The sequence below is a fragment of the Lolium rigidum genome, chromosome 6, assembly GCF_022539505.1.
Source record: "Lolium rigidum isolate FL_2022 chromosome 6, APGP_CSIRO_Lrig_0.1, whole genome shotgun sequence".
Lineage (NCBI taxonomy): Eukaryota > Viridiplantae > Streptophyta > Magnoliopsida > Poales > Poaceae > Lolium > Lolium rigidum.
Window position 1 is genome coordinate 167,942,833 of NC_061513.1, and position 13,912 is coordinate 167,956,744.

At 45.5% G+C, this 13,912-nt stretch overlaps 1 protein-coding gene across 1 annotated transcript; it reads left to right on the plus strand.

Moving 5' to 3' along the window:
• The first annotated feature begins 8,957 nt into the window (after positions 1-8,957).
• LOC124667655 (probable mitochondrial adenine nucleotide transporter BTL1) lies at positions 8,958-13,501 on the plus strand. Its single transcript, XM_047204917.1, has 5 exons — positions 8,958-9,149; positions 11,257-11,351; positions 12,163-12,496; positions 12,618-12,855; positions 13,036-13,501. Exons 1-5 carry the CDS (start codon positions 8,958-8,960, stop codon positions 13,290-13,292), a joined length of 1,116 nt encoding a protein of 371 aa, XP_047060873.1. The 3' UTR covers positions 13,293-13,501.
• The last annotated feature ends 411 nt before the right edge of the window (positions 13,502-13,912 follow it).

The following is a 13,912-nucleotide window of genomic DNA, read 5'->3' on the forward strand; positions in this document are numbered from 1 at the left end:
CGATCGAACTCTTCGGTATCGATGGAGGAGGTATCCCCGGAGATTGGGCTTAGGTTGCCCAGTATCGATTCTTCACCCGGAGCGTCGCTTTCTCCGACAGCCTCTTGCCGATCTGGAGCGGCGCTGTTTTCCGGTGCCTCGACCTGCATGGGACCAGCTCTGCCTTCTTGAGGGGCTGCTCCTGCGGTATGGGCTAAGAAGTGCACGAAGTGACACCGTTGCTTCTCTAACACCTGGGAGACCCAGGCGGATCTGCATTGGTCTTCCACCTTTATTTCCTGCTCAGGGGCGGATTGGGTGGGTTTGATTTTTCCAGATCTAAGGCGGAATCCTCCTAAGGAAGTTCCTGCGTCTCAGATCGGATCTTTGCGACTGCGTCCTGCTCAGCGGCGGTCGTGTCAGCACTACTTACTAGTGCATTCCCGTCGGAATCGACGGTTTCGCCGATGAAGATGTGAATACCGCCAATCGGGACGACGGAGAGCTTGACGGGGTCGGTCTTAGCCGGAATCCAGCACTCGTCCGGAGGGACGAACGGAAGGTTCCCGGCGTAGAGGACACGCCCCACAGCGATGGAGTCGTCGTAGCTTCCCATGGTGGAACCCTCCCGGTTCCGGCCTCCAGACGCCGCTGGCCCCACGGTGGGCGCCAACTGTCGTTGCCTATTCGACGGTACCTCGGAGGAGGGATCCTCACGAGGGGGAGAAGAAGTAGGGGCCATAGGGCGGAGTGCACACGGGACGGTGGTACGCGATTTACCCATCTTCGGAACACCTGCACGATGGCAAGGCCTACTGCTGCTTGTCTGGAATTATCTGGGCGCTTTCGCGTTGTTACAATGAGTTGTGGTTGTGCCTCTAGGGCTCCCGGGATCCGGCTTATAAAGGCGCACGGATCTAGGGTTTACATGGAGAGTCCTAGCCGGATTACAGGTTGCCTAACTACGATACAATATCTTGCCGTGCGCGTCAAGGATCCGCCTTCCGTCTACGTCGTACTGGATCCGGGTCCCTCATGGGCCTTCACGGATCCGACTTCATCCGAAGGTCGGTTGGGATCCGGCTCCCTGATCCTGGGCCGGACTTCATCCTTCATGATCAACAGCAACTGGGCCGCCCGATGAGCCACATGCCACATCGCCGTCTGTGGGCCACCCGGGCTTGCCGGATCTAGGCACTGTCGATGGTACACCCATGAAGTATACCCACAACATTGATAGTAGGATCCATCGACAGCTGGGAAACTTTTGAAGACTTGTTCGTGAAGAATTTCCGTTCCACGTGCAAGAAGCCTGCATCCATAGAGCAGCTAAGGGCCTGCAAGCAAAAGTATGGTGAACCAATGAGAACGTACATCCAGCGGTGGAACATCATAAAAAATTCGGCATAAAATGTGTCCGACGAAAGAGCAATAGATGCATTTGTCGCGGGAATCTAGAGGAAAGACTTCATCAAGGACTTGGGTAGATCCAGCCCGAGGATAATAGCAGAACTCATGGATATAGCGAATCGCTGGGCAGATGGAGAAGATGCCGTGCAAAATAAATGGCACAGGTCACCCGAGGAAGATTGCAACAGAAACAACAATCAAAATAGACGACGATATTCTCGTCCATACGCAGATTACGACGGTCCCAGCCAAGTGGCGGCTGGCTTCCGAGGAAATAGCGGAGGAAATCATCGGGAGGATTATCAGAGAAGCAACGAGCAATGCAATGATCACAGGGATGCTCCAAGTTCTAGCAGGAAAAACAATCGCACCAGGTTTCAGAGGCCATACAATATATCACCCCAAGATCTTCTGAACGGACCATGCCAGATGCATTTTTACCTCGACAATGATGGAAAAAGACAGTCAGGCCATCTTCAGAAAGTCTGCCAAACTTTCCAAGCCTTGCATAGTATGCAGGGCACGCCAATGCATAAGCAGCAAGCAGGGGGCATGTACAGGGGCCAAGGAGCGAAGTACACTTGCCACCTCCACCCGCAATAACTAGCAAAAACCAACATCTGTTGCAATTGGCGGCAGTTCCAGTCAACAATGGCCCTTACATCGACATAACGGGAGCAGTGTCGATGATTCAGAAAGGTAGACCCTCGAATAGGGCGCAAAAGGTAATCTCGCGACATGTATACATGGCAGAGAAGATGCCTCCACCAACGATCGAGTACTTGAATTGGTCGGCACAGGACATCGGGGTCACTCAAGCGGACCATCCACCTCAAGTTCCACGGCCAGGACAATCAGCTATGATCTTACCAGCTGTGATCGCGGGATTCAAAGTTTCACACGTATTCATAGATGGAGGGAGCAGCTTGAACCTCATGTACGCAGATACATTGAGGAAGATGAATATATCTCTAGCAAACCTGACTCCAACGGACACGCGTTTCCATGGCATCACACCTGAGAAGCCGAACTATCCACTGGGAAAGATCTCACTCGACGTTCAGTTCGGAACTCGAGAGAATTACAGAAGAGAGAAGCTGGAGTTCGAAGTTATAGATTTCCCATCACAGTATCACACCATACTAGACGACCCGCGTATGATAGGTTCATGGCGGTGCCACACTACACATACTTGTTATGGAGAGTTCCTGGCCCCAATGGCCCAATCACAGTAAAGGGAAGCTTCGCCTTGGCAGATAAGTGGGACAAGGATTTTTACAAATTGTCGGAAACCTTCGGGATGCAAGCGGAGTATAACGCGTCAAGTTGCTGACTGATTATGATGTGTTACCTGACGGAGGAAGGCCACTTAAGGAGCAAACTTTCGACAGCTCCAAAAACTCTAAGGAAGTACAGATTCACCCGAGAGACCCCAAGAACACGACAACTATCGCAACAAACATGGATAGCGCATAGGAAAGCGCGCTCGCCGAGTTTCTCCGTGAGCGCTGGGAAATCTTCGCATGGTGTCCAGCTGACATGCCAGGAGTACCCAGGGAACTTGCCGAGCACCCCCTCAATCTGGATCCACGAGCCAGACCAATTTAACAACCTTTGCGGCGTTTCTCCGACCCAAACCGCAAAGCCATGCTATCTGAGATTAATCGACTCTGAGAGGCAAACTTCATCAAGAGCTGCACACCGAGGCCACATGGGTCGCTAACCCAGTGTTGGTCCCGAAGAAAAACACTGATGTCCTTCGCATGTGCGTCGACTTCACGTGTCTCAGAAAACATTGTCCAAAGGATCACTTCCCCCTCCCGTGTTATAACCAGATCCGCTTAAAAGAAGAAGATGAAGTCAAAACAGCTTTCATAATCCCTTATGGCGTGTTCTGCTACAGAAAAATGCCCTTGGGTTGAAAAACGCGGGAGCCACCTATCAGCGAATGATGCAGAAGTGTCTCGCCACGCAGATTGGCAAAAATGTCCAAGTACACATCGATGATGTTGTTATAACAACAAATCAAGGATCATCCTTGATCGATAATCTCAAGGAGACCTTTGACAACCTCGAATTTTTTTGTCTCAAGCTAAACCCGACAAAACATTCCTTTGGTGTTCCTGCGGGAGAACTCCTCGGGTACTTGGTGTCAGCAAGAGGGATCGAGGCCAACCCGGAGAAAATTCAAGCCATCGTAACGATGAGGAAACCAACCAAGCTCAAGTAAATACAACAGCTAACTGGACGAGTTGCAGCTTTGAGCAGATTTGTGGACAAATGATTGATTTTGAACAATGATAAACCAACTACATACAAAGAAGTTATGATGGGCCCTGACTCCGTTAAAATGGCTATGCGCCATGAAATCCAAGATAGGTGAATACTTTTTGAAAGTAAATGGATCTATAAAATTGATGGACTTGGATGGAATATCCTTGAAGAAGCTCGACTTGTCGAAAAGTTGTTTACGACAAAGTTCAAAGAGTTGACTACGATAAGATTAGATCTTCCGTAGCAATGATTATAGTCTATGTGGATTATTCTAGTAATCGCTACATATTTCTTTTATGAGATATGATAGTAGGATGGCAGAAATACATTCCTTAGCAGAAGTGTGTATGAAGGATGTATACTAGATACAAACCAAAGAGTTTTGGTAGTCCGTGGAATACTAGATGGGTATACAAACTTCACTGGATGAAGTAAGTATCACGGAGTTGGAATCTTCACCGGATGAAATAATCAAAGAGTTTTGATTTCATCAAAAACAATGAATATGCTTGTATCTGCAAGAAATTAAGTGGGAGCGCTGAGACATAGTTATAATATTATATGTGGCTGACATATCAATGATTATAAATGATGTAATTATATACTTGATGTGATTAAAAGGTTTCATTGAGAATTAACTTCAATGAAAAAATATGGACTGAAACATATTTAGTGTCAAGATCTATGAAGATAGATTGAAACACATAATAAGTTTAAGTCAAAGTACATAGAATGAATATTGAAGTAGTTCAATATAAAATATTAAGAAGGTGTTCTTTTCCATGTGAAGGTTTAACAAGACTTGAGTGTATTTGACACTCGATGAGTAAAAACACATGAGTGATTTTAGATCACGAATAATATGTACAAAATCAGATGTCATGTGCTCTAAAATGTTACGAGCATATACCAGAATGATTCATACAATGATCATTGGATAACAGTAAGAATATCCCTAAGTGCTTTAGTAGAACCAAGGATATATATATAGTTTTGTATGGGGTAATGAAAAACAAATCGCTGTAAGGTGTTGCACCGATATTAGTTTGGTCTCATATAATAATAAAAATTCAATCTCAATTAGGCTAAGTGTTGTTTAAAAGGTAGCACAATGAGCTAGAAGAAGTCTATGCTAGATTTAGATGAGTTCTAAATATTGTGACAGATTCTACAAACAAAGGCAGAGTATGTCATTGTTTTGACAATGACTAAGGATGTTAAGTCGAGGAGTTCTTTGAGAACTTGGTGTAGTTCCGATAGTGTCAGAACTTTGAAGCTATATTGTGTGTGATAATATTAGTGACTTATTTCAGACTGCGGAATTAAGGTTCCGCCAGAGGACTAAGCATATATAATTAACGCCGACTCATTTGGAAAATGAGTGATGTGTTGAGACGCCGATGAATTGCAAAATACATACGTTTATGAGCGTGTCAGATCCGTTGACTAAAAATCTCTCCCGTGAGCAAAACATGATAAGCACCAGAAGGCCAAGGTGTTATATCTTTACAAATATAAACTAGATTACTGACTCTAGTGCAAGTGGGAGACTGTTGGAGATATGCCAAAGAGGCAATAATAAATTAGTTATTGTTATATCTTAGTGTTCATGATAAATGCTTACATCCCATGCTATAATTGTATTAACCGAAACATTGATACATGTGTGTTATGTAAACAACAAGGAGTCCCTAAGCCTCTGTATAACTAGCTGGTTGATTAATAGATGATCATGGTTTCATGATCATGAACATTGGATGTTGTTAATAACAAGGTTATGTCATTGGGTGAATGATATAATGGTCATACACCCAAATAAGCGTAGCTTGACATCAAGTCATTAAGTTCAACTTGCTATAAGCTTTCGATACATAGTTACCTAGTCCTTCGACCATGAGATCATGTAAATCACTTACACTGAAAGGGTACTTTGATTACATCAAACGCCATTGCGTAAATGGGTGGTTATAAAGATGCGATGAAGTATTCGGAAAGTGTGAGTTGAGGCATATGGATCAACAGTGGGATTTGTCCATCCCGATGACGGATAGATATATTCTGGGCCCTCTCGGTGGAATGTCTTCTGATTAGCTTGCAAGCATGTGACTAGATCACAAGAGATGACATACCACTGTAACGAGTAAAGAGTACTTGTCGGTAACGAGGTTGAACTAGGTATGGAGATACCGATGATCGAACCTCGGACAAGTAAAGTATCGCGTGACAAAGAGAATAGTTATCGTATGTAAATGGTTCAATCGATCACTAAGTTATCGTTGAATGTGTGGGAGCCATTATGGATCTCCAGATCCCGCTATTGGTTATTGGTCGGAGAGGAGTCTCGACCATGTCCGCATAGTTCACGAACCGTAGGGTGACGCGCTTAAGGTTCGATGTCGCATAAGTAGATTCGGAATATGAGATGGAGACCGAAGTTTGTTCGGAGTCTCGGATGGGATCCAGGACATCACGAGGAGGTCCGGAGAATAAGATTCATATAAGGGAAGTTGATTTCTAGGTTTCGGAAAAGTTCGGGATTTTTCCGGTGGATGACCGGGAAAGGTTCTAGAAGGTTCCGGGGGTCCCACCAGTGGGCCCACGATCCTAGGAGGCCTAGCATGGGCCAAGGGGATGCTCCCTAGCCTAATGGGCTAGGGGCACATGCCCCCCAAGGCCCAGTCGGCCAACCCCTTAGGGTTTCCCCAAAACCCTAGGGGGGATTAACTTGGGGGGTAAGTTTCCCCCCTTTCCCCCTTTGGGCCGCCGGCCAAGGACTTGGAGGTGGGGCCAAGGCAGCCCTGGCCGCACCCCTCCTATATAAAGAGGGGAGGGGGCAGGGGGCGCAGCCCTCCCTTCACCCCTTGACCTCTGGCCGCCTCTCTCTCCCACCGATAGTCTGCTCCGGCTTAGGCGAAGCCCTGCAGCTTTTCTCCTCCACCACCACCACCACACCGTCGTGCTGCTGGGATTCCGAGGGGATGTACCACACCTCCGCTGCCCACTGGACCGGGGAGAGGACGGGCTTCATCGACACCGTACGCACGACCGAGTACGGAAGTGCTGCCGGATTGCAGCACTGGATGATCGACTACATCAACAACGAGATCTAATCTCGTAGGTTTTGGAATCTTCGAGGGTTAGTCTCACATACATCTCGTTGTTTCGATCTTGATAGATTAGATCTTGCCTCTTCCTAGATTGGATCTTGGTTTTGTTCTTATTCGCGGTAGAAATTTTTTGTTTTCCATGCAACGAACCCATCAAAAATGACATACCACAAGTACACTCGAGTGTATGTCTTGATAGTGTCACGGTCGGCCCCTTCCAGGCATTGTCCGAAGTTAGTCCCGATCCAAAGGAAAGGTGCGCCGATGGGAGCTCTATCCTTTTTATTTTCTGGCTCCGGAGGAGCCATGCCAATAAGCCCCTCAATCTGGTGGCCCTACCCATCAGAAGCTGTGTTCATACACAGTGTCTCGCCCTGAATAGGAAGACCAATGATCATGGAAACATCCTGAAGAGTAGGGGTCATCTCGCCAGCCCTAAAGTGGAAGGTGTGCGTCTCCGGCCTCCACCGGTCGACAAGGGCGGTGAGTGCCGCGCCGTTCATGTTCGGCGGCCCCCCCGGCTTACAAGCGCGATGAACGGGAGAAGACCGGTAGGCTGGATGAACTCCGTGTACCGCTCATCATACGACATGTCCTTCATGCTACCGTGGTAACGAATCTTCAAGGGCTCAAGAACCTACAAGCATATCCAGACACAGAATATTATGCCATATCCAATGGAATAAAACAAGATGTGTTAACAAAAATAAATACTAGTACCTTCCCCCTTTCAGCGATATGATATGCTAGGTGTTCCTTGTCATACTCATGATCTAGGAGCCACACCATCCTACATTTTTTTTTCATAAATACACACAATAAGAACAACAATATTTGTGACCATACATGTTCGAAATTTTGGTTCCACTAACAAATATGAGCCACACATACATGAGAATATATCTAGGGTTCCAAGAAATTGAGGGTGTCAACACACACATACATACATTACAGTATGGACTTCAACACATACATGAGAATATATCTAGCATTTCTATCACATATACATCACACATACATGAGAATTCATATCCAAAATAAGCCATCACACATACATGAGAATTCATATCCAAATCTAGGGTTCATGAGAACAAGTGATTGAAAAAATAAACAATCACATGTAGGGTTTCATATCTACTGTTCCATGTCTAAAGCAATTCCAAATCCACAAAAAATAAACAACAACATCTAGGATTTCACATCTAGGGTTCATGTCCAAATATAACAAAATCTATGAAATTAGTGGATAAAAACAAGGGGATCGGAGGAGAATACCTCAAGGGATGGGTTGTAACCAAAATGTATGGACAGATCTGGAGAAATAGAAGAGATTTAGGTAGGAATTTGGTGGGGGAGAGAGAGGAACCGCCGAGGCCGGGGCATGCTGTTCTTGAGCCGAAGAAGAAATAGAGATGATGGAATGGGTCGGGCTGGGGCTGCTCGCGGCGTCACACATAAGTGGATGTGTGGCACCCTTCCAAGTGTGGTGTCCATGCGAACGGCGCCACACATCCCTGCCACGTCGGCTGGTCAACGGCGCACAGCGTCGACCACGTCACGTCGGCATGGATGTGTGGCGTCGTTCGCATGGGCGCCACACAGTGAGGTGTAGCGCCGATGATATAGGCGACACACAAAAAGGTTAGTCCGATGAAATAGTTTGACCATATGATTATTCTGTACTTTTCTTTCACAAATAGGTAATTTTTGTCAAATCGCCCTGTACTAGAGTAGGACTATTTTTTTTTTAGCAGAACTAGGGATTCACGGGCTCGTACCATTGATGGGCATCTGTTTCGTCTCGTCTCGACACTGGCCTGTCAAAAATGTTAGTATTGGACCCATCGTTTCCAGCCCACAAAGCCCACCCAGTACACTTTCCCAGAGCCGGTACAAAACAAGGCAACACCGAGCGGATCTTGCGCGCCGCCGACCACCCCGCCTCCGCCGCCGTCCCTCCCTCGCTCGTCACGGTGCGCCTGGTCACCGAACTACCCGCGTTCCTCTTCCAAATTAACATCGACGACTTCGCGGCGCCTCTTCCTCGCCTAGGCGCTCTCGTATCAGCCATGGAGCCCGCGAGCGCCAGCCTCTTCCTCGCCTAGCGACGTTTCTTGCGGCCGTCCCCCCCTCCGGGAACAGCGAGAGCCGAGACAAGTGGTCGCGCGGACTGTACGCGCTGCCGCCATGGGCCTCCAGGACGCGCCTAGCGGCGGCAGGTCGCTCGCCAGCGTCGGCTTCGCCGGCGCCGGTGTCGGGACCGGCAACGGAGGCGGCGGCTACAAGGACCTCCTCGTCATGGCGCTGCCCAAGGACGACGGCGCCAAGGTCGTGGAGGTCGTTGCCGCCGGGCTGCCGGACGTCGGGGAGGCCGTCAGGGTAAGGACGCCCCTCCCATTCCATGAGTTCTCTTCGGTTCAGGATTGTCCAAGCAATGGTTCCTAATATCGTCTGAAATGTCTGTTTGCTGCAGAGCGCATGAACTCTATTTAGTTTGCGAGGGCATTTTTCGCATATTTGGCCCTAACCTGTCGCAAGTAGCTAACCTTCCTACATTGCTTCACTGTTCGCTATAATTGCCAATTCTTTGCAATTTTTCGTTTCTTATAATCTATTAAGAAATATGTTTAATCCCAATATTTGTTAGCATTCATCTCTTGTCGTATCGTGCATGAGGAGAATCTGTTAGCTTAATTTTCCCGCACTTTTTTTGTCGCCTTCATGTCGATACGTAGGATACGAACGAGGCTTTACTATTGGTTAACACAATCAATGCACATGAATCTTGTAAACTATCATTCTCGGAAAAAAAATCTTGTAAACTATGTGCCAGGACTTTTGCCCGTATTGTACCGTGCATTGTTCCGGTAGAAAGAATATCACTGTTTTTTTTTCTAAGACACAAAATTGGTATCAGTAATTCTTTCTAGCATGAAGTTTGGAGCGGCGAATTTTTTTCTTTTAATAAGTCAGCTCTTATCAAAAGAATATGTGCTTTCATATAGAGTGTACTAGGGTGTGTCGTTTGTGTGTCTTTTCTTTCATTTCGTATGGACTACGGGATATGGTTTTAGCGTGGTAAAGTGCTGGTTACTAGCTAAAGGGTGGATATTACGCTGTCTATCATTGAAAAAATGGGTATGCTTTGTTGCTCTTTTGAGCAACTAATAATGTCTGTGGTATGTGTGTAGTTGTATATTTGATATGTTTCACTAAACTATACTGCAATATATTTCATTAAACTATACTCCATTTGAACCCGTCCATGTAGACCTGTCTCAGCGACAAAAAGGGCATACCCAGTGCCGAAAGATACATAACATATTAGGATCATATTGATTAAAATAATCAATGCACATGAATCCTGTTAGGCTGTTGTCATATGCCTATGGAGCACCTAAACATATTGTTGCGTGACCTTTGGTACTCAGTTATATATGCTAAAGGTGGGAAATAATAATCATAACTTAACAGCTGAGTGCATCCGCCCCTTCTTATCCACCTTTTGCATCCATGTTAGGCCGGTGAATGAGAACCTTCAAGAGGATAGAATGAACCAGCTCCAAAAGGCGGAAGAGAATATAAACCTCATGCACCATCATTTAAAATTCTGTTTTATTTCATTATTGGAATAAGTCAACTGCTTTCATATGCTTATGTAACTTAGGAAAATAAACGTGGTTGTGTTAGGGATATTTTCTATAATTTATCTTGAACGAAGGCAAATATATAGAACTATGTGCCCTTTGATGCTTGTAATTTGCATATCTGGAGGTGTTTGCATGTAATCTTTGCATTTACTTGTTCGAACTACTGCTACCAAATTCAATTGTTTCATGTGTGATATACAAGGTTAAAAGTGAACCCAAGCCATCAACCTTTGGTTGCTGATAATTGATATCCTCTTCCATAAAGTAAATATTCATATGTGCATCTTGCTTAGTGTGTAATCTTTGCATTTACTTGTTCAAACTGCTCCAACCAAATTCAATTGTTTCATCTGTGATCTAAAAGGTTAAAAGTGAACCCCAGCCGTCAACCTTTGGTTGCTGATAGTTGATAGCCTCCTTCCATAAAGTAAATATCCGTATGTGCATCTTGCTTAGCTGTAGCAAGATCCAAAGAGTTGTAGCATGGAGTCTGCCTTTATTCATTGTATACATACACCGTCATTACATGATACTGTTATTAACTTTGATACCTTAGATAATGTTATTGTCTACACTTCCTGAAAATAAGAGAAACTTCAGCTGTATAATGTAGAATAGAGAATCTTACTACATCATCTTTATTGCAACTGCAGCCATAATATGTTAGTGCACTTTTTTTTAGATTAACTATGTCAGTGCACTTGAAGGGGGAGCCTTTCCTCCAGGAAAACTGCGTTTTCATTTATTTTATCATAAGTTCCTTGTGCTTTTTGTGAACGTTGTCATGGATTTCTGAGTGATTGTCTTGACGCGGTTTTTTTCCCAATCCACTACAGGCATTTTTTAACAGTAGAGAGATTAGAGAATTTGCGAGTGGGGCGTTAGCTGGTGCTATGTCTAAAGCTGTTCTTGCTCCCCTGGAGACGATCAGGTAACCAACTTTACTCGTGTGGTTTAATGTAGTTACATATGATGTCCAGTGTGGTTTTACACATAATATGTCGAACCTTGACAGCGTAAGTTGGTTTCTTATTTATCTGGGAGAGTCAGTGCTCCAGCTAAATAGCCTTAGCCAGATATATCTTTTACAGAATATCGCGTTTAATATTTGTTATCGAGTTATTTGTTAGAGCATTTGGGTGTCATGAACGTATAGTTGATCCAGTAACCAGTTTCAGAAATTTGAGTGGAAACTGAGTACTAAATCTTAAAACTCAAAAGATAACATGTAATAACCTTTACAAACAAGGTAAGATCCTGGACACCATCTTACCGATGTGCTACTAAATCTCAAAACTCACAAGATAACATGAATAACCTTCACAAACAAGGTAAGCTCCAGGACACCATCTTACTGGTGTGCTACGAAACTAAAGGGCCTTCTGAGTTGGCCGTTGGACTTTAAAGCACTTCAAAATAACTTATGTTTCTCTATGCAATTTCTCACTCTATTAACTTTCAACCAAAATTTATCCACTTAATTTAAAAATTGTAGAACTTCTATTTGCCTGAATATACACATGTTACTTTGTTGTTATTCTCTAAATTCTAGAGAAGTGACATTCTTGGTGGAATCTTATGCCTGCCTTTCTAAGAGACTTTAAAAAAATCAACTGAGCTGTTAGTGTTGAAACATGTAACCCTTCACTCATCAAAGGATAATTTCCTCATGTATCTTAATGGAGTTATATGGACCAATGAAGGAATGGTCGCATAATATCATGGTATATATTTATTTTCAGGACAAGAATGGTCGTAGGTGTGGGATCCAGACATATTGGTGGTAGTTTTGTGGAGATCATGGAACAAAATGGGTGGCCAGGGCTTTGGGTGGGTAATACAATCAACATGATCCGCATTATTCCAACTCAAGCAATTGAGCTCGGGACATTTGAGTATGTCAAAAGGGGCATGAAGTCAGCACAAGGGAAATGGAAAGAGGATGGATGCCCAAAGATACAGCTCGGTAATATGAAAATCGAGCTGCCACTCCACTTGCTATCTCCAGTTGCCATCGCCGGTGCAGCTGCTGGGATAGCTGGCACATTGGTGTGCCATCCTCTTGAAGTTATCAAGGTAACTGCCAAACTGATTCCACCATGTTGACAGCCAAAAGTCAAAACCACTTCTCCAACCATATACAGAGTTGTTATACATCGTACTACTCGTGTGTCATATTTTTATTATTCTATGGCAGGATCGCTTGACAGTCGATCGAGTGGCTTACCCTAGCATTAGCATTGCCTTCAGCAAGATATATCGAACTGAAGGTATTGGTGGCCTCTACTCTGGCCTCTGCCCGACTCTAGTCGGGATGCTTCCTTATAGCACATGCTACTACTTTATGTACGATACGATTAAGACCTCGTACTGCCGCCTACACAAGAAGAAATCATTGAGCCGTCCCGAGCTACTGATCATAGGAGCTCTGACAGGTAAAAGGATTCAACACTGCCTGCAACTAGATTCATCCAATCACACCAACTAAGCATATCCTAAAATCATTTATACAAGAGATGAGTTCCGATTGCTACGAAGACAATAATTACTTGGAAATTGAGAGTAAAAGAAACGGGCATCATTGTTTTGTTGTATTGTCCTTGTGGGTTCTGCAGGTCTGACCGCAAGCACAATCAGCTTCCCGCTGGAGGTGGCGAGGAAGCGCCTGATGGTGGGAGCGCTGCAGGGGAAGTGCCCGCCCAACATGATGGCCGCCCTGTCGGAGGTGATCCAGGAGGAGGGCCTCCGAGGGATGTACCGCGGGTGGGGCGCAAGCTGCCTGAAGGTTATGCCAAATTCTGGCATCACCTGGATGTTCTACGAGGCCTGGAAGGACATCCTCCTGGCCGACAAGGACAAGGCCCGCGAATAGCCGGCGACGAGTAGTTGCTGGAGAAGGTGCTAGGTGGTACCCCAGAATAATGTTACCCTAGAATAATGTTCTGCCGGGCGTATGGTGGTTCTGTGCTCCTTTTCCAGTTTTCGAACCCCGCATTTGCCTGTGCAGAACCGATAGATAGGAGGAAACGCACCGGTGCGTTCTGTTTCTGTTTGGCAGATGACTGGGAAGCATTTGCTCCAAACATGATTGTTAGTAGTTTCTGTGAGTCGCCAGGTGGTTTCAGGAGAAAGGTGTTGATGTATCATCTGCTGATCACAGGAAAAGGAATGATCGCGTGGTAAAGCTCCAGCATCTCTTGTGGGCAAGGAGAACAACTTACATGCTGGGCAACGTCTGTCTCGGGTCCAAAGAGACCATGCTTTGACTCGGGATGCAAAGCACTTAAGATAACAAACTGCAGATGCAAAACCGTGGAATCTATCCTTGCATGCAATGCAAACGCGGCTGAGCTGAGACGGAGCTCGGCGGGGCGAGGCTACATACAGTCATTCATTAAGTAACATGCGTAGGCTTGGTGAGCGAGGAGTGCGCTGGAATGGCCTGCCGCTGCGGCAAATCGCCGGCAGAACCTGTCTCCCGCCACAGCCATC